General features: G+C 44.0%; 1 protein-coding gene across 1 annotated transcript in view; it reads right to left on the bottom strand.

Annotated features, from left to right (window-relative positions):
• The window catches only part of PTPRT (protein tyrosine phosphatase, receptor type, T), an 839,242-nt gene that overhangs the window by 79,212 nt on the left and 739,646 nt on the right, over positions 1-20,384 (bottom strand). The window contains exon 17 of the mRNA XM_010829234.1: positions 10,124-10,314. Within this exon, the coding sequence (XP_010827536.1) occupies positions 10,124-10,314 (191 nt within the window). The remainder of the gene's footprint in view (positions 1-10,123; positions 10,315-20,384) is intronic.

The raw sequence follows: 20,384 nt of genomic DNA, 5'->3' as shown, positions 1-20,384 counted from the left end.
AGATGGGGAAACAGTGGAAACAGTGTCAGACTTTATTTTTTTGGGCTCCAAAATCACTGCAGATGGTGACTGCAGCCATGAAATTAAAAGACACTTACTCCTTGGAAGGAAAGTTATGACCAACCTAGCTAGCATATTTAAAAGCAGAGACATTACTTTGCCAACAAAGGTCTGTCTAGTCAAGGCTATGGTTTTTCCTGTGGTCATGTATGGATGTGAAAGCCTGAATGTGAAGAAGGCTGAGCGCTGAAGAATTGATGCTTTTGAATTGTGGTGTTGGAGAAGACTCTTGAGAGTCCCTTGGACTGCAAGGAGATCCAACCAGTCCATTCTGAAAGAGATCAGCCCTGGGATTTCTTTGGAAGGAATGATGCTGAAAGCTGAAACTCCAGTACTTTGGCCACCTCATGCGAAGGGTTGACTCATTGGAAAAGACTCTGATGCTGGGAGGGATAGGGGGCAGGAGGAGAAGGGGACGACAGAGGATGAGATGGCTGGATGGCATCACTGACTCGATGGATGTGAGTCTGAGTGAACTCTGGGAGTTGGTGATGGACAGGGAGGCCTGGCGTGCTGCGAGTCATGGGGTTGCAAAGAGTCGGACATGACTGAGTGACTGAACTGAACTGATTACTATACTATTTTCCAGATGTTTCAGAGAACAGAGAAGAGCAAGATGCTGGCTTTACCTCCAAGAGGCCTATGGTTTGCTGGGAACGCTCATACTAGGATACCTCTATTCCTCCCATCCCTGCGTCTGTGATCTCAGAGACCCCTGAATCCCATCCCAAGCTATAACCTGTTGGCCCTGTCCACACATTTTCTCCATCTTCACATGTGAGCTTTTGGGAGGTGTCTCTGGGTCAACAGCTCTCCCCTGAGCTTGAGGTCAGCTAGAATTAAGGGGTGGACTGGCAAAGGGTATGTTAATTGTTTTTTTTTTTTTTTTTGGTTAATTCTGTTCAGGAAAACTGTGAAAACTTCCTATTTATCTCCCCAACTAGTTTCATTTTGAGTTTTCTCATTTCCTAGACAGGCATCTTTGTTTCCCATGTAAGAGGTGACTTGCAATATTTCAATCCCTTTATGTTTCTGAGCCCCTAAATGTGTGGTTTGCTTTGTCATACATACTTTTTTTCAACTCAGCCTTCTTCTTTTCTTCAACTCAGTGTCTCATCTTTTAGAAAATTTCTAATTGTTCTTGAAGTAATAACTGACAAAAAGCAAAACTAAACAACAAAACCTGCTTTCACCCTGGACTGCCCTTTCTCAAAGCATGCTAACTAGAGTTCTTTTATATAATTACATGGTGTGGTAAGACCATGTGCTTCCTTTAAAATAGGGTCTTTACTGTTTTTATCTTTCTAACTATCCCCAGTACTCTACTCAGTGTAAGGTACTCAGTAGGTACTCAATAAATGTTTCTGGCCAAATGAAACATAAGCATATATCATCAGGCTTCAGGAGTCCATGATATATAATAAACATTTCACAGAAGATAAAACATGGACCCAGAGATGGAAGAGTCTCACACAAGTCTACCCATCGTGTCAGGGGCAAATTGAGAACCAGGGCTTGATTCTCAGTTGAGATAGTTTTCTATGGTAGCACCTCAAAATTGCTCCTTTGATTGGGGAGGGTTCCAATTAAATAGAAAATATCTATTTGCTATGTTGTAAACAGAATACCAAGTGGAAAAATAAAAATAAGCTCAAAGGAAAAGTTTCAGTTAATAGTCTCTTGAACATGACCCTTTCTTAACAGGGAAAACTTCCAAGTCTGAAACCACATGATGTGTTTGGGACACCTCTGGAAATGGCCCACTTTCTCCTTATTTTAATCCATGGAACATGGACTGAAATAAGCAGGTGGAATCAGGTCTTTCTATTTTGGTCGTTATGAGTTTCCAGAGCTGGAGAACAAGCATGGTATTCCCTTTCATGATTTGGGCTTCTGCCACTAATTCCCTGTGTCCTTACCCAAGAATCACTTATTTGCAAATTGAAGAGCTGGACCAGAACCCAGAGGTTACCTACAGTGGGATGTTTTGTGACTCTCTTACCAAGAGAAGGGAGGAAAAAAAAAAGTTGTAGAAGCAGAAGGTCGGCTCTGTCTTTGCTTGGGTGGCTCTGAGCATAGCAGAGGGCACCTGGGGGTGATTTGAAGCATCCGTCTCCATGGTTACACTCCATCAAAGCTGCCCGCCCAACACCACCCACAGACGACTAACAAAGATGGCAACACTGGCCACTGGCCTCACCCCACACAAGCCACGCACACAGCGTGTCTGCCCAGAGCTGGAAGATGAACAAATGTTTGCTCTTCATTGGGCTGTATCATATGCCTCACAGCTGTTCCTTGTTGCCTTAAATAGTCTTAATGGAGCTGTAATAACCAGATACCTTCTGGTTTCCCTACTGGGCTTGTTCTATTCATTATGACAACAGGCTGGCTGGATTGGACAGGGATTAACACAATTCTCTTCCTTCTCTCCATCACAAAGTCACCGCATCTTCTTTCCCAGCATCCTTCCCAAACTTGATATTCAGCTGACCCTGATGGTGGCTGGGGTTCTAGGACTCACAGACAAACCTAACTCTCCAGTCAACATCTGTTAACATTTGATGGTACACTTAGGGTTTCTGTTTTATAACTGGGGGAAGCTGGGGGAATTTGGGCTGGGGGTGATAGGAAGGGGAGGAAGGAAGACTCTGAGATCCAAGATCATGTGCAGAAGCCCCTTGACTTTAATGTGGCTGTGTTTCAACAGCAGGGTAGATCTGAGGGGTCACCACATGCTTCCATAGGCAACGAACGTCACCAGCAGTCAGTTCTGCGGGTGAGGGCAGGGGTCTGTGGGCACAAGAAAGGCAAGTGCTGGGGACTCCATGGGTCTCCTGAGACCAGCGACTCTACCTTGAAAGTACATTAGAGTCATCTGGAGAGCTTAGAAAATATTGATCCCTGGATCCCACTTTCAGAGATTCTGATGTAATTAGTCTGAAAGATGGCCTGGGTGTTGGTGTTCTTAAAACTTCCCTGGGTAATTCTAACATGCAGTCAATGTTGGAAGCTTCTGATCTGTATGGGAAGTGCAGTTAATTTGCCTTAGGCCTCCTTGAGTACTTAGGAACACAAGGCCCCCTGGTCAGTCATGGCAGCTAAGGCTTGAGACATAACTAGCAGGGTGGGAGCCCCAGAGTGAAGTCTAGTGGAGATACGGGTAGGATGGAGGAGCCACCTGGCCTGGACAACTGGTTCCTACTGAGACTCCCAACCCTGCACGGACAGAGCACTCTTTGGATCCCTTTGACCAATGCCTGCACTCTCATTGCATAAATATGAAAAGGGAGGCCTGGAGAGGAGGAGTAATTGGCCCAAGGTCACCCAGATACTTAATGAAAGAGACAGGACTTGAACCTAGGCATTCTGACTCTCAGTTTAGGACCAGTCATGCATTATTTCAAGTCACTGAACTTAAAATATAGTATATATTCAAGTTTACATGCTCAAGAGAACAAGATGATTTTATGGCTCTATATGAAAGAATGTGTGTGGGCTTAACTGGGCTCAGGGCCCAGTCTCCTGGTTCAGGCAACTTCATACTTTCCTTGAATTATTGTTCTAGCTGCCTACTTGTCTCTGGTTCCCCTGCTCTGGTCTGCGACAAAGAGTTGCATCCAAAATGTGAATCCAACTTAAAAAATCCTGCTTTTTTCAGTAGCTCCCCATTACTCCTGGAGTAAAATTCAAACTCCTCAGCCTGACAAGACCCCCTTTCCCCAACCCCATGCCTGTTAACAATTCCAGTCTCATCTCCTTCTATGCTCCCTCCTATTTCTTCAGCTTTGACTTAGACTTCATGTCTTCCAGAAAGCCACTGGCCATCCAACCTCTCAGGCTAGGCTCAATGCATGCCACCTCCACGGGTTCTGATAGCACTTCGTTCAGTTCAGTCGCTCAGTCATGTCCGACTCTTTGTGACTCTTTGTGAGGTTGCTCAAACTCATGTCCATCGAGTTGGTGATGCCATCCAACTATCTCATCCTCTGCCATCCCCTTCTCCTGCCTTCAATCTTTCCCCACATCAGGGTCTTTTCCAGTGAGTCAGTTCTTCACATCAGGTGGCCAAAGGATTGAAGCTGCAGCTTTACCATTAGTCCTTTCAGTGAATATTCAGGACTGATTTCCTTTTGGATTGACTGGTTTGATCTCCTTGCAGTCCAAGGGACTCTCAAGAGTCTTCTCCAACACCACAGTTCAAAAGCATCAATTCTTTGGTGCTTAGCTTTCTTTATGGTCCAACTCTCACATCCATACATGACTACTAGAAAAACCATAGCTTTGACTAGACAGACCTTTGTCAATTAATAAATGTCTCTGCTTTTTACTATGCTGTCTAGGGTTGTCATAGCTTTTCTTCCAAGGAGCAAGTGTCTTTTAATTTCATGGCTGCAGTCACCATCTGCAGTGATTTTGGAGCCCAAGAAAATAAAGTCTGTCACTGTGTTCATTGTTTCCCCATCTATTTTCCATGAAGTGATGGGACTGGATAGTGCTCTGAGGATGCTTCTATTGTGCCATTTTACTAAATAGTGAACTAGTCAGTTTATATGCCCATCTCTAAGAATAAGCTCTATGAGCTCAGTTGGTAAAGAATCTGCCTGCAATGCAGGACACCCTGGTTTGATTCCTGGGTCAAGATCTGCTGGAGAAGGTATAGGCTACCCACTCCAGTATTCTTGGGCTTCCCTTGTGGCTCAGCTGGTAAAGAATCTGCCTGCAGTGCGGGAGACCTGGGTTCGATCCCTGGGTTGGGAAGATCCCCTAGCAAAGGGAAAGGCTACCCACTCCAGTATTCTGGCCTGGGGAGTTCCATGGCTTGTATAGTCCATGGGGTCGCAAAGAGTCAGACATGACTGAACAACTTTCACTTTCCCCATAAGGCAAAGACTGTACCTTGTCTCCTCAGTTCCTGGAGACCAGTACAATGCTTGGTCCAGGAAAAGTGCTTTAACATCTTACAGTTGAAATTCTGTGAGACTGAGTCCTTGGTCCTCATCTCTGTCTATATTCACTGACTTTGAACAGCCACATATCATCTCTATGTCAATGATTCCCCAGATTTTCTCCAAAGTCCAGGCTTCTTTTCCAAATTCCAATCTCATACATCCAGCTACCCACTCTTCATCTCCACTAGGATATCTATTGGACAGCTTAGTTCAAAAAGGAACTCCCCATTCCTTCCTTATCCTCACTGTTCCACCTGCAGATTCCCATCTCCACTGGTGGCAACTCCATCCTTCCAGTGTCTCAGATAACAGCCCTGGAGTTACCCTCGACTCCTCTGTTTCTCTCAGTTGCCATGTATAATGTGTCTGTTGGCTCTTAAAATACATGCATAGTGCAACCACTTCTCACCACCCCTGCTGCCACAGTCCAGGTGAGTCACCGAGCTCCTGCAGTGGCCTCTCAACTGGTTTCCCTACTTTTACACGTTCTTTCCTTTGTTTCCATTCTTCAAATAGTAACTAGAATCAGTCTTTCAAAATAATGTCCGGAAATTATCACTTGTCTTCTCAAAGCTCTGCAGTGGCTTTCTATCCCATTCAGAGTAAAAGCCTAAAGTCCTTATAATGGCTTATAAGGCACTATTTGGTCAGGCTCCTTTTATTTTTCCAACTACACCTTCTATTACTTTTTCTCCACGCATACTCTGCTTACTCCATGACCTCCATGTACATGCCAGATATATTACTCCCTTGATCTGGACTCTTACTCTGGATATTTTCCACAAAGTCTCTGCCCACATCTCATAATTAAAGACGGCCCTTTCAGTCTCTTTAGGGTTGGAACCTCTTTCACTTCATGTTCCTGGAATATACCCTCTCCCTTCCTTGTACTCTTTCATTTCCCATGGTACTTACTTGTGGAAGATTGTATAAGCCACAGATTATATTTTCCAATTGCTCCTGTTTTGTATTACCTTTTAGAATCTTGCAGCTGCCCCTCCCTTCAACAAGAGATGGAGTCTAGGGACTTCCCTGGTGGCTAAGTGTCCAAGTGGCTAAGATTCTGCACTCCCAATGCAGGCAGCCTGGGCTTGATCCCTGATCAGGGAACCAAGATCCCACGTGCTACAAACTAAGAGCTCATACGCTGCAACTAAAAGACCCCACATGCCACAAAGAAAGCGGAAGACCCCATGTGCCGCAACAAAGACCTGGTGCAGCCAAATAAATAGTAATAACATACATTTTTTAAAAAAGGGATGGAGTCTAATTTGTCTTCCGTAGAATGTAGGCAGTTATTGCTTGCTTATAACCAATAGAAGGTGGTAAGAATGTTCTGTGTGGTGTCCAAGTGTAGGTCACAAGGGGTAACACACTTGCCACTTTGTTCGCTAGCAGGCTCACCAATGGAGCCCTGCACCACCACGGAAGAAGTTCAAGGATCTTGAGGCAAGCATGCTGTGAAGAAGCCAGGCTACCTGAAGAGGCTGAGTGTAGGTGTTCCAGCTGGCTATCCCAGCTGAGATCCCGGATGACAGCCTACATCAGCTGGTAGCCATGTGAGTGAAGACACTTCCAGACCACTTCAGCCCTAAGCCATAGAGCCTTCCAAGTCAAGGCTTCAGACATCACGGTGTAGAGACAGACTATCCCTGCTGTATCCTGTCCAAATTCCTGATTCACTGAATCAACATGCATGATAAATTGGTTGTTTTACATCACTAAGATTTGGGGTAATTTGTAACACAGTATGTTTTTACTGTCTACCATACCATATTATTTACTAACACATTACAATAAGTTATTGTAAAATAACAACCTTATTAAGTCTATTGTTTATTTTGAGGTTCCTCTGCTAGAACACAAGTTTCACAAGGACAAGGATCTTCGTCCGTTTTTGTTCTCTGGCATATCCCAGATATCTAGAACAGTCCTCGGGAATAGTAAATACTCAGTAAATATTTAATGAACAAATTTGTAAGTGACAGAAAAATTTAACTGAATTTTATAAGACACAGCTTGCTACAGCTGAGAGGTCTCTTATATGTCAATTTGTCAAATCCACTCATTTGTATGAAAAAACTGAGCAGAGTAGGGGAGTGACAGGCAACAAAGAGAGCACACGGTGTGTGGCTCCAGAGTAGGCCTGGAGGCCCGGGGATCTTCTGTCTGCAACAGGAAATGGTCTTCAGGTAGATGTGTGATGCTTTGCTCAGTCTGCAGCTTCCAGACATCACAGGAGCCTTGACGATCAAAACAACATCCAGCTACAGTTAGTGGAAAGACGCTGTGGAAAGATTCCTATTAAGTAATGTCTTCCAATTAACCTCCAGTTAATCAGGAAATACTGTTAACTAGAAGCTAAGCATTCAAGCTAACTGATTAATATAATTTGAAATGATTGAGGGCAAGTCTATTCTACTTAATGCTATTTCTGGTTGAAGTCCAAATGATGGAACAACATGTATTGTTTTCTCTTTCACTATAAAAGCAGTTAATTTCCATGCTAGAAAGTTTGGAAAATATAAAAAAGCACAAACACACACACCAAGAAAAAAAATATCAACCCAAATCCCACCACACAGGGATGGATGCTTTTAAAAGTGACATCATTCTGGGTGTCAATGCACCAAAATTGTCAAATATATTTGTATTTCTGTTTTCAAATTTTAGATTGCAAGTTCTTAGAACAGTGTTTCTCAGGCTTTGACTACTTGGCCCCCTTTCAGATAAGTCACACAGATCGATCCCTTAATGCTATTTGAAAATTTAAAACAAAAATTATGACTGATGACTTATTCAACCTTCAGGATATTGACTATAGCTTTATAAATAACACACCCTCTCCTGACATTCGCTCAGCAGACAGATCTACACAAGTGAGTGCAAGCGCATACGTGTGTCCCCCTTCCCCCATCACACATGAGTTCAGGGCTCGGGATTGAGGCAGGAGATAGACGGGCCCCAGGCTGAGCAGCTCCAAACAGTCTCCCCCTGACACTTCAGAACAAGAGGTAACAACAGAGCCCTGCTTGAATAAAAGATAAGCTGATCACATTTTTTCTTGTTCTTGTGGTCAAGGAGATATCCCAGACCACATGTGAGCAGAAAAGATACTCAGGGGTCAAAGGAAGGAGGGGGGTGCCAGCCCATAATATGTCCTGCCAACCTCCCAGAAACCCTCACACTAGAAAATTCAACCCTCACACTAGAAAATTCATCTTGGCTGAAAGATGTGCATGCACATTGGAGAGGGCCCTGAGTCAGACCAAATATGGACATGAGCAAGATGACTGGCTGACAAGACCTGGAAAATTCCCCCATATAAGAGAGCTAAGCCACTCCTATTGGGCGAAAAACTCTGAGTCCACCTGTGGATTCTTCCACGTGTATGTCACTTCTAATAAACGCTTTACCTGCTTCACAATCTTTGTCTCTTTGCTGAACTCTTTTTTCAAAGCAAACAAGGACTGAGGTCCTGCTTCCAGCTGCTGTACCCCACAGCCCCCTGAGACCAAGATCATTCAAGCAACCTCCTAGGACATAAGGCCCAGGGAGGCGAGGTGATGGGACTATCTCCTGCGATTCTTACCCAATATCCTCCCAAAATTTATAGATTGAATATGTGAAGAATGCTGTTTCACTTAGACCATATTTGAAATTAACTGCTAGCTCTCCTGAGCTGGTAATTACTTACATTCATTGACATAAACGTTTTTGTTCTCATAAATGTGTCAAACGTTCCCCTTGCTACCATGTTTTACACTCTCATAAAGTTTTAGGACCAGACAGGCTCTTAGTAATCACCGTATCCAAACTCTTCATTCAACTAATAAAGACTTTTAAAAGTCAGATTGCAAAACCAGAGGCCATGCAGTTTGTTGCATTGGAATCTGGACCCCTCCCCCATAGTCTGGCACAATTTCATGACCTCACACAGCTTCTGAAATACTGCTGTGTAAGCTCTTTCTCAGAATACAGTCTGAGAGTTAAACTTAGTCCTCAGTACCAAGAATTGCAAATGCGTAGCATCTGAGTCAACGCATTTTCACTGCACACACTGAACTGAACCTAGCATATTTGGGCCACATGCTGCATGTGAAACAGAAAAAACACACCACCACCACAAGAAAACCTAGTGCAAATAACCCAGAGCTTGGCACACAGTAAATGCTCAAAAGATATTTTGGGAAAGAAGGAGGAGAGGGAGAGAGAGGAAAAGAGAAGAAAGAGATGCTCTTTCCAAAGCTGCTTGCAGCTGTATTCTGACTGGCACAGGAAGGGTGCAAAATTCCTCCAGGGGAATGAGATGCTCTTTAGGGCAAGAAAACATCTTAATGAGTTTCTCCTTTTTTCATTTGATTTTTTGTTTGCAAAAGGTGAGGCCTAATGGGCAAGGAGTGAAACAAAAGGAGTGAGATAAAGAAAGCTAAATTGTTCCACATAAAAAAAGTAAAGGGAGTGTGGGAGTTCTCTTTTGGCTGCTAGAAAAAAAGGAGGAGGAAAAAAAGGAAATTTTGAGGACACTAAAAAGAACTTTGGGGAAGGAAGTGGATAGAGACCTGTCAGGTGACCAGAACCTCAGAAGGACTTGCATTCAGGTGCTTCCTGTACTGCAATCCTGTGATTTCACAAACCTCAGTAACAACTGCTACTCACAAGTTCCTGGCAATAGGGACAGGCTGGGGAACAAGGTAAGGGATGTCCAAGGCAGGGATGCAGAGGAGGTACAGAGAAAGGGGGGATGGCGGTCACCAGATGAGATATTGACTGGGGGGGCGGGTGCTGAAAACACAACAGCAGCATGGCCATGAGGCAAGAGGTGACCAGGAGCAAGCAGACCTCCTAGAAATCACTGGAAGGCAGGGGACATCTCCTGGTTTTTCTTCAATGTGTAGGATGGGGGCTCAAGCCATTCTCTCTTCCTATTGAAGGAAGATGTGACTCCAAACTGATGCAGCAGATCTGGGTGGGAACTGGGACAGTGTATTTCTGACATGCTGCCGGGACTGCTGATGCTGCTGGACCAGGGACCATACTTTGAGTAGCGAGACCAACATCCAGGAGGCTTCTGCGCCCACCAGGGAGTTTCCTGCAGGGTGGTCTCTTACCTCATACTCCTCCTTGAACCCGTAGCCCTGGCCCCTCTTCATCTGCGTGATGTGCTGGAGCAGGTCAGCCACCCGGATGGCAGGCTGGAACTGGTCCCGGGGATAGCTCATCTCCACAGGGTCGCAGGCTCGGTAGGGGTGAGTCTGGATTGTGAGGGTGGGCTGCGCCAGCTCCCCTCGGCTGCCATCTGCTTCAAAGAGAAGGAGCAGAACAGGCCATCACCTATAGGAGCTTTGTCCTCTGTCCTCTGTCCCTCCCCCAGCTTGACATGGGGAGGACCGAGGGAGCTAACTCAGGACAGCTGATCAGGGAACTTCAGAAAGAACAGAGATGGTGGTTTCCCTGGCCTGGCTGTAGTGGCGGGTTTAAGAAAATAAACAACCAACCAACCAGTGACGCAATAACCTGCGGTCTGTTTCTACTTCAAGGGTGCATCTTTAGGGAGTAAAGCCAAGCTTCCGGGCTGGCTGTCAGCTCTGTCTGTCCTCCAGACTTGTCAGGGTGGTCGTGGCCAATCCAGGCCAGTCCAGAACCAGTGAGAAGCCGGCAGGCTGGATACTGGGAGCACCCTCCTGCAGCCTGCCTGGAATGTCTTGGTGGTCCCTGGAGATCAGAGCTACTTGTCTGCTTCTGGTCCATTTGACTGTATCCTTGCGACCTGGTTTCTCTACCAGTTTGTTTCCTTCAGGTTGTAACCTGGGAGGAACTGGAGCCAGTCTTGGACCCACAGTAAAAAGCAAGGACCCTCACCCTCTCAGCTGCTCTCTCCAGCTATGGCATCTGCAGTGTGATCATTTTCTGCCTACTGTCTGATTTCCCCAGCAAGTAACACTCTTAATCCAGGAGTGATGCTGTACTTACCTCACAAGTAGAGAGGCCTGAACCTCCTCCTTCAGCTACTTCTCCCAGGCCCGGGCCGTATACCTGATCTCCTTCATCACCTCTCCTTGGCATAAGATCTATAATCTCCCCTGCTAACAATCTTTAGACACACTGAATTGAGTTCACTGCCCTGTATTAGCTGGGCCACCCTCAAAACTGATGCCTGTTGAGGGTGGAATTTGAATTCTTCTGCTCCCCTTGTACCAGTAAAACCATATTCTTACCCTCTGAACTCCCTGCCAGCCACACACCGTCAATCTTCTAGGGCCAGTGCATCTCATCCAGAACCATTCAGGCTTGGTCTCTCCTCCCAGAGACGTGGACAGTCTATGCCCTAGACTGCTGTGTTTGTGGTGTGCATGATGAGGACTGCCAGATTTAATGTGTCTCACCCAGATGTTTTCAGACACTGCAAGGCACCAAGGCAGACCCCACGAGGTCTATGCCACACTCATTTCCTGGGAGGTTTAGCATGTATTTCCTCATTTTCTGCAACCTGTCTTTTCAAAATGCATCTTTCAGTTTGTCTCGATGTCACAATAATCCATCAAACACTGATTCTGTAAAAGTGAACTTTCCTCCTATGCGTTGCCGTGAGCAAAGCTGTTCCTTGTAAGGAAATGATTGCCAACAGAAAGATCTAGAACTTACAGGTTTATGCACCAGGAAGATGTACATGTAAGCACATGACGTAAGAAGGTGAGATGTAAGCACATGTTTCCTGGCAAGCATGAGGAAAATACAGCTTATTTTTCTCCTCTGATGTGAGGTCATAGGTAACTCATCTGCACTGGCACTGCTTCAACACAGAGCTGGCAAATGTGGGCACTGTGTCCCTTCTCCATCACACCCTTGTGATTGGGAGTTAAGGTTTACTGAGACTTCACCCTGTGCCAGGGACTCTGGCAGGCACTGGAAATGCTCGGAAGACAGGTTTCACCCTTGACAGTCTAGTACAGCGGTCCCCAAGCTCTTTGGCACGAGAGACTAGTTTTGTGGAAGACAAATTTTCCACGGATCCAGGGTAGAAGATGGATTTGGGCTGGTTCAATTGCATTACATTTATTTTGGCCCAGCTGATCTGACAGGAGGTGGAGCTCAGGTGGTAATGAGAGTGATGGGGAGCGGCTGTAAATAGAGAGGAAGCTTCACTCACTCGATGGCTGCTCACCCCTGCTGTACAGCCCAGGTCCTAACAGGCCATGAACTGGTACCAATCTGTGGCCCAGGGGTTTGGAACCCCTGTAAGGTGGACAGACAAGGAGACCCAGTGGAAGCACGAGAAGAGAAGTGGGAAAAGCCAAGCACATCTATGTAAGAGCAAGGAGGCTGGGATGGAGCAGAAGTGGAGGGTGGTGAGGTGATGGGGGCAAAGTTGTAAGAGATGGTGTGAGGTAGGCCTAGAGAGGTGTGAATATCTACGAACCTTCAAGCCAGTAGGAAGGATTTTAAGAAGATGCCTTCTTTTTAAAGACACATTATGTCTTGTAGCTCAGTGATAAAGAATCAGGCTGTCAATGCAGGAGACATAAGAGATGTGAGTTCAATCCCTGGGTTGGGAAGATCCCCTGGAGGAGGGCATGGCAACCCACTCCAGGATTCTGGCCTGGAGAATCCCCATGGACAGAGGAGTTTGGCGGGCTATAGTCCACAGGGTCGCAAAGAGTCGGACATGATGGAAGTGCCTTAGCACACATGCCTTGTTGGTATCCCAGCTGCCATGGATATGTGGCATCCTTCTGGTGAATATCACCCATGGGGCTGGAGAAGAAAGGAACACTTGGGTTTGCTTCTCCAGATGCTGTACTTCATGGTTTTCCAGGACAGGATGAATCAGAGTCAGCGCCTGGAGCCCTGGGAGTGTCTCCTACCTAAGCCACCATCATATAGGGGGACAGATATCTTCAGAGACCCATGGGCCTGAGCGGCCTGGGAGACCAGCTGCCTGGCAGAGATAGGCTTCTTAGGATCAAGCACCTGATGAGTTTTGTGAGATGCCAAGTGTTTCCAAAACCAAACAGCTACCAATATGGATGTTTTCCTCTAAACACATTGCTAGACAGACTGTAAACTCAGTGTCAGCAAAACCAAAGCTGGAATGGAAAATAAACATGTCTGAAATTTAGCAACTTGTATTGCTGTAACATTTGTAATAATGTCAGTGCTGGTGCTAATGATGCTGTGAAGACTCGGAACCAAGGGACTTTCAAGGTTTATTAATTCAACTAGTTGGACTCCCTTTTCCAATGTATCTTACTTCACCTATTCCCTTATTAACCTCTGATAATGCAGAAGTGATGCCTTTTATCACACCCCATTTCACCAGACGCACTATACTTAATTTTCCATCATTAGGTTTAATGAAAACCCAATTTCACAACTCACTTCTCTCAGGAACCTACAAGTAACGCTACGTTTTTATCAGCCCCAATTAAAAAGCGTTATGATGTTCCTATTCGAGAGGGAGCCTTAAAACTAATGTGTGATTCTGTTGCTAATTCAACAAGGGCGCTGGAATCCACATGCTGCTCATAAAATGTAACTCCAACCAGCTGGCCCAGGGAGAGAACAGTTTTCATTTTTCTCCTCATCAGACCCTTTCATGGCATTTCAACTTCTCATTTATGGATCTTGCATGTTTATTTATCACATAATAATATTTTGGATTTCTTCTGTACTTTTTTCTATAGCTGTTGTCTAGGGCTTGAATTCCCTCCCCACCCCCGACCACCTCAACGAGTCTCGCTGCTGCCTATGAGGCACTTGCATGGCGAGCAGAGGGCTTATGGTGACGTGTATGAGCTGCCGGGTTACCATGCTCCCTCTGATTTCCTCTTTCCTGTCTCTTCGTCCTTGGGAACCTTCTCTTTCTTTTTTCTTCTCCTGCTTCCAGTCATTACAGATCTTCCACTAATGTCAGCTACATATTTCTAATCACTTGCTAGGAATAGCCACTCCAACCAGCTAACAAATATGAACTGAGTACCTACATTGTACAAAGCGCAGTGTGAGATACAAGTACAGACAGGAGGGTGGAGGAAAGCGTGTTCAGAGGAAGAGGAGTTGCCACTTGTAGGAGAGACGGTGCGTAAACACTTCTGACAAAAGTGAGAGGGGATGGGCTCTGGGAGGTGGTAGGTAACATGCTCCAGAGTCAGGCTCCGTGGAAACATTCCTCAAGCTTTAAGCAGCACATCCGTTTCTGTGGATTTTGCTGTCACTGTGTGCAGCCTGTATCAGCTCTGTCCATTTCCATGGTGATGGAGATAGTCTGTATCTCTGCTGTGCAATATGGTAGCCACTTATCAAATGTGACTACTGTGCATGGGAAATGCGGCTAATGTGATGGGCAAACTGTATTTCACATTTTGCTTAATTTCAATTCACTTAAATTTAAAATCCCACATGTGGCTTATAGCTCCTGGACTGGGAACCGCAGATGTAGAGAAAGATACAGGGAGAGGGAGAACATTCTGGAGTTACATAGAACGGTAAAGAGGTCCAATGGAAATACAGCATGGGCCATGTATGTAATTTAAATTGCTTTCCTTATAGCAACATTAAATAAGGTAAAAAAAAAAAAAACAAACAACAAGTGAAATGAATTTCAGTAAGAAATTTTGTTGAATCCAATGCATCAAAATGACATTTCAATGCAAAACTGGTATAAAATTATTAATGATATATTTGACATTCTTTACTCATACTAAGGCTTTGCAATCCAAAGTGATCTTATAAAGCATTTCAACTCAGCTGTATTTCTAGTGCTCAACAACACATATGGTCAGTGGCCGCAGTACTGGGCAGGGCGGGTATACACAGACATCCAGAGTCAAATCAAGTTCCAAAGAGAGATGACTTAGAGCTAGAGTGAACTCCAAAAGGCACCTACTCATACGACTCTAGCAGAGCACTGTCCAGCGGAATGGCATATAAGGATGGACGTGCTCTACATCTGCACATTCAATATGGCAGCCACTTCCTGCATTGGTAGCTGGATTCTTCACCACTCGTCATGCCACCTAGGAAGCCCCTATGACTAGCACGCACTTCAAATATGGCTAATGTGACTGAAGATCTGAATTTTTAACTTAATTTCAATTAATTTAAATGTAAATAGCCACCTGTGGCCAGGGGCAACTTCATTGAATAGTGCGTATCTACATAGTTATGCTTTCAAAATTTTTCTTTAAATCAACTTTGAATCAGTTTTACTTTATCTCATTATGAATGATAGTGAAATATAAAATCATAGGCATAATATGCTACTTTTGACTTAAACTAGGATAGGGGCTTCCTTTGTGGCTCAGCTGGTAAAGAATCTGCCTGCAATGCAGGAGACCCAGGTTCGATCCCTGGGTCGGGGAGATCCCCTGAAGAAGGGAATGGCAACCTACTCTAGTATTCTTGCCTGGAGAATTCCAGGGACTATATAGTCCATGGGGTTGCAAAGAGTTGGACATGACTGAGAGACTTTCAATTCACTTCACTTCAAGTGACTAAACAGGATAGGTGTGTATAGATTTGTGACCTTTGAGAAAGTGTTATGTTCACACCACACCCCCATCTCTTATCTCCCTCAGGAATGTGTTCTTACCCAATGTAATGGCAGACAGAATTACCTTGTCTCCCAGTCTTAAATCTGACCAACTGTCCAGGGTTGAACCTGTAAAACTAATAGTAAATGCAGTGCTACCTCACTGTGCCACATTCTAAAGAGCTGAAACGGTCATAATATAGTTGGCAATTGACACTTCTATACTTTGTTATTGAGGTAACACTGGCTCAAAGGACAGAAACGTTTCATCTTTTCCCATTTTCTTTCCTGGGCTCAGAGAATCTAGTAAGCCAATACAGGGATCATGCATCTCCAAGTCCTTCCTCTTCCTCAGTCCCTTTTATTGGCAAAGACAAAAGAAGGTGGGACTTCCCTGATGGTTCAGTGGTTAAGAATCTGCCTTGCAATGACAGGGATGCAGGATTGATCCCTGGTTGGGGAGCTAACATCCCGCATGGCTTAAGACCTGGCACAGCCAAAAAAAAATACAGACAAAAGAGGGTAGATAAACACCTCTGTACCCCGGAATGCAAGTTCAGTATTAAGAAAAAAAAAAAGCTGTCATGGGAAGAGTCATGGGAACGTGCTTCTGGATTCCTTTGCTTAAAGAAATCAATCTTTCTCTTTGTGGGGAGAGGATGAATTTCTTCTTCCATAGCTCTCATGAGAGGGAAGGATGGTGGAAGACACATCACACAGAAGAGGGAACTGTGGACATGCATTACTTATTCTGCTTCAGCCACAAGAAGAGGATTCCGATCGGCTGAACAGCAAAAGCGACAGTAAGAACCTGCCATCTCTGCTTATTTGCAAACACTGGTCCTGGAGAGACCGCTTCTCCTTCAGAGTTAAGAAAACAGAAACAAAACAGCACGGAGTCTTAGAAAAACCCACGATGTGAAAAAGAAGAAAAATAACACTCTGGATGCTGAGAAAAATAACGTTTTCAAGAGAAAAGAGTACTCTGTGGTGACTACTGACTCAACAGTCATCCCCCAAACTCTTCCTTTCTGGCAGAACTCCCAAATAAGCTCGGGTGCCCACACATTTTCCATGTGACTCAGAGGAGGATGGCCCTATTCCAAGACCTAGGGGCAAATCCTTATTTCCTCAAGCCATTTGGGTGTTTCTATCATCTCTGCCGACTCTCGAACATTTTCAGTGAGCTAGGAGGGATGTTTTATTAGGGGAGTTCTACTTTCTTCTAGGGAAGATTTCCTTGCTTCTAAGAAGGATACCCCAGCAACTTCCGTCTCCTACTGGATACTACCATGTGTGGGCTTGATGCTTGGAACTGCTAAAGCAATCTTACCTCCTAGAGGGGATCCAGGCTGAGGACAGTGCCAATATGAGATAGCAAAGTGGAGAACTTGAAAGGAATTGGAGCCTTAATGACATTCTTGTTCATATCATTCCACCAAGCCATGGAACCTCCTCTAAGTCCTGACTTCCTCTTTTGTAAGATAGTACATTAACCTACTGTTTAAGCCCGTTTGGTTTTTTTCTGTAACTTACACAATAGAAAATAGAAAGGCATTTGAGTTGGTATGGAATTCAAGAAAACATGGAACAATAAAGGTAGTAAAAGATTAACTATGAGGACAGATGTTTCAAAATATGGATCGAGCAAGGCAAAGAAAGATGAAACCAAAACGTATTAACAAAACCAGAAAGGACACTGGAATCTGTATTGAGAATAAGCAACAAGGCAGACACTGGGAAGAATTAGAGAACTTTGCAGTGAATATACAAGGGAATGAGAACAGCAAGACTCCTATTTTCCTGGTATCTATCATCTGCTCATGTGTGTTCATGTGTGAAGACACCAAAAAGACATTTTCAGAGAAAAGAAAACAGACGCATAAAGACAGATAATTGCTGTTATCAAAGAAGAGAACAGAAGACATGAAATAGATGTGATAATAAAGGATACAATGTAAAAATAGCTCTTTGGCAGAATAAAACCCCCAAATTTTCAAATGTGAAGAGCTCTCCATTGTACTACTTAAAAATAGAACAAATCTCCTGATAATATTATTAAACATTATTGATGCGCAAAAATGCAGATAAACATCTAGGCTGGAAGAAAAGGCTATCTATAAAGAAAAAGAAAAAATGCTAACCATATTTTTTGTTGCCTAAATTTAAATGCCCAAAATCACTGGAATAAAATTGTTGAGGGAAAAATGCTGTGACTCCAAAATCATACACTGATAAAGTTGTTTTTCATTTATGAGGCTACAGAAAGATGTTCCCTGATGCACAAAGACTCAGGAATTATACTGGCTCTGATTCTTTTCTAGAGGTGTGGGGAGGTAAGGGGAAAAAAATCTTTTAGTTAAAAAAATAAAATAAAAAACGCATAAGATTGGAGGCAAACATGTTATAAAAGAACCAATTTGTTATACAACAAAATCAGTTAAACAGAGATATGAGTATGAAAACCAAAATAAATGTGAGTTGAAACAGAATGAACTGTAAAAAAGAATTCTTAAAGAGAAACGATGTAAAAACAGCGGAACTAAAAATACTGGATTAACTTCTGAAATGTTACTAAGGAAAACCAGGAAATGGTGACTGATGAATCACTAGAAAATGTATATATATTAACTTCTTTACCTTTTGCAGTGGACAGCCAATATATACTATTTTAATCTTGTTCTTAAGTGAAGGATCTAATTTTAAGCACGTGTTTGCATATCTGTGTCAATTGTGCGTGTGTGTGTGTGAACACCCTTAAGTTAAAGGTTTCAGTTAGTAGAATAAAAGGAAGCGTATATACCAGGGAGCTTTGCTCAATGTTACGTGGCAGTCTGGATGGGAGGGGAGTTTGTGGGAGAATGGATACCCGTATATGTATGGCTGAGTTACTTTGCTGTTTACCTGAAACTATTACAATACTGTTAATAAGCTATATGCCAATACAAAATAAAAACCAAACAATAAAAAGAAGGGTGTACAGCTTTCAGATAGAGACAACATACAAAGGAAGCTCTGGACCCAATCACACCAGTGTCTAGTCCCACATCTGTTCTCTGAGTGTGAGACAGCAACTGCCAATCTAGCAGTCAGCATACAAAATCTTGCAATATCACAGAAAATCTTCCTGTCCTGAAAAGCAAATGAGAACCACCCTATAGGACTGTTTTCACAATCCAAGACATGTTAATTCCCACAGAACAAAATAGCCTCCACTAAAGATGAATTCAAAGTGGAAAAATAAAATACAAAGAATGACAAGCCGTGTGAGGAAGCTTATCCCCACGAGAGAAAGTCAGCAGACATGATACACAAAGAGATATGCCTACCAAGAATTGAAAATAATAAAACTGTCTAAGAGACAATAAAATAAATACACTTAGACTGACTAAGGAGAAAATGGAAGGATCATGAACCACAGCTTAAGGCAACACATCATGGGAAAAAGATGGGTGGCTTTGCACAATACAAATCTAACTTCTAGAGATGAAAAATACAGTTAGTGAAAGTAGTAAGTAAATAAATATAAGAACAGATGTTAATGGGACATAATGGAAGTTAAGGACACAACAGAGAAGCTGAAGAAATATAAAAAGTGGCTCTTTCCTTTGAAAACACCGAAAATTAGACAAGCCTCTGCCAAAAATGATTAGGCAAAAATGACACACATAAACCACTTTACAATCATCAGAAACGGGTGGAACGCTTTTATCACACACTTGGTCTGGCAAGTGAGTAAATGCCTAGGAAAACCATGCAATACATCTGAAGACTCTGATGAGCCTGGCCAGGGTCTGAGGTTACCTACTGGTCCTTTACCAGAGCACCAGCTTTTTCTTAACAGAAAGCTTTATTTTGGGATAACTGTAGCTTCACATGCGGTTGTAAGAAATAACTTAGTGAGGTCCCTTATACCCTCCACTCAGTCTTCCCCAGTGTTACTGTCCTACATAACTGACACGCAGCATCGTGATCAGGACATTGACATGAATACACTCCACTGACCTTACTCAGATTTCCCAATTCTACATGAACTTGTGCATGTATGTTTATAGTTGAATGTAATTTAGTCACAGGTATTGATTCCCATGGTGGCAGAGCCAAGATGCAGAAGCACTTCCAGCCCAAGGATCCCTCACATGACCAAACACTGGCCTCTGAGTTTCTCTCGTCTCTAGGCTGAGGGCTGACTCCTGGACGCAGGGTGACTGTTGCAGCAAAGTGTCTCTTGGTGATACTCTGTGATCTATGAGAGCCCCACAAGCTGGGGCTCCATCTTTCCTGATGCTCCTCCAGTCCAGGGGTCCACAGGGTTTCCATGCATGGTCATGCACTCTGTGCACTGCTTGATTTTAGGCAGAGCCATTCAAGTACTAGCCTTGTTCTTATGACTGCTGCTGAAGCTAAGCTCCAAAACTTTGACCACTTGATGCCAAGAGCTGACTCATGGGAAAAGACCCTGATGCTGGGAAAGACTGAGGGCAGGAGGAGAAGGGGATGACAGAGGGTGAGACGGTTGGATGGCATCACTGATTCAATGGACATGTGTTTGAGCAAATTCCAGGAGATGGTGGACAGGGAAGCCTGGCGTGCTGCAGCCCATGGGGTTGTAAAGAGTAGGGCAGGACTTAGCGACTGAACAAAAACGACATCAGTCTTTAGCTGTTCAAGTGACCAGTGGCGGGGATCATTATTTTTACTTTGGGTAGATCATAGAATGAAAAGGTTCACCCATGTGGTCTCTGGGGAAAGAATAAGTGAATTATTAGTCTGTGGCTTAGGGACCTAAGAGCTGAGCCAGAGTTAGGAAGGGAGACCTCTGTTTAGAGTCTCTCCTGTGG

The sequence above is a fragment of the Bison bison genome, unplaced genomic scaffold, assembly GCF_000754665.1.
Source record: "Bison bison bison isolate TAMUID 2011002044 unplaced genomic scaffold, Bison_UMD1.0 scf7180017864500, whole genome shotgun sequence".
In the NCBI taxonomy this organism is placed as follows: Eukaryota; Metazoa; Chordata; class Mammalia; order Artiodactyla; family Bovidae; genus Bison; species Bison bison.
This window is presented reverse-complemented; position numbering and strand designations above follow the sequence as displayed.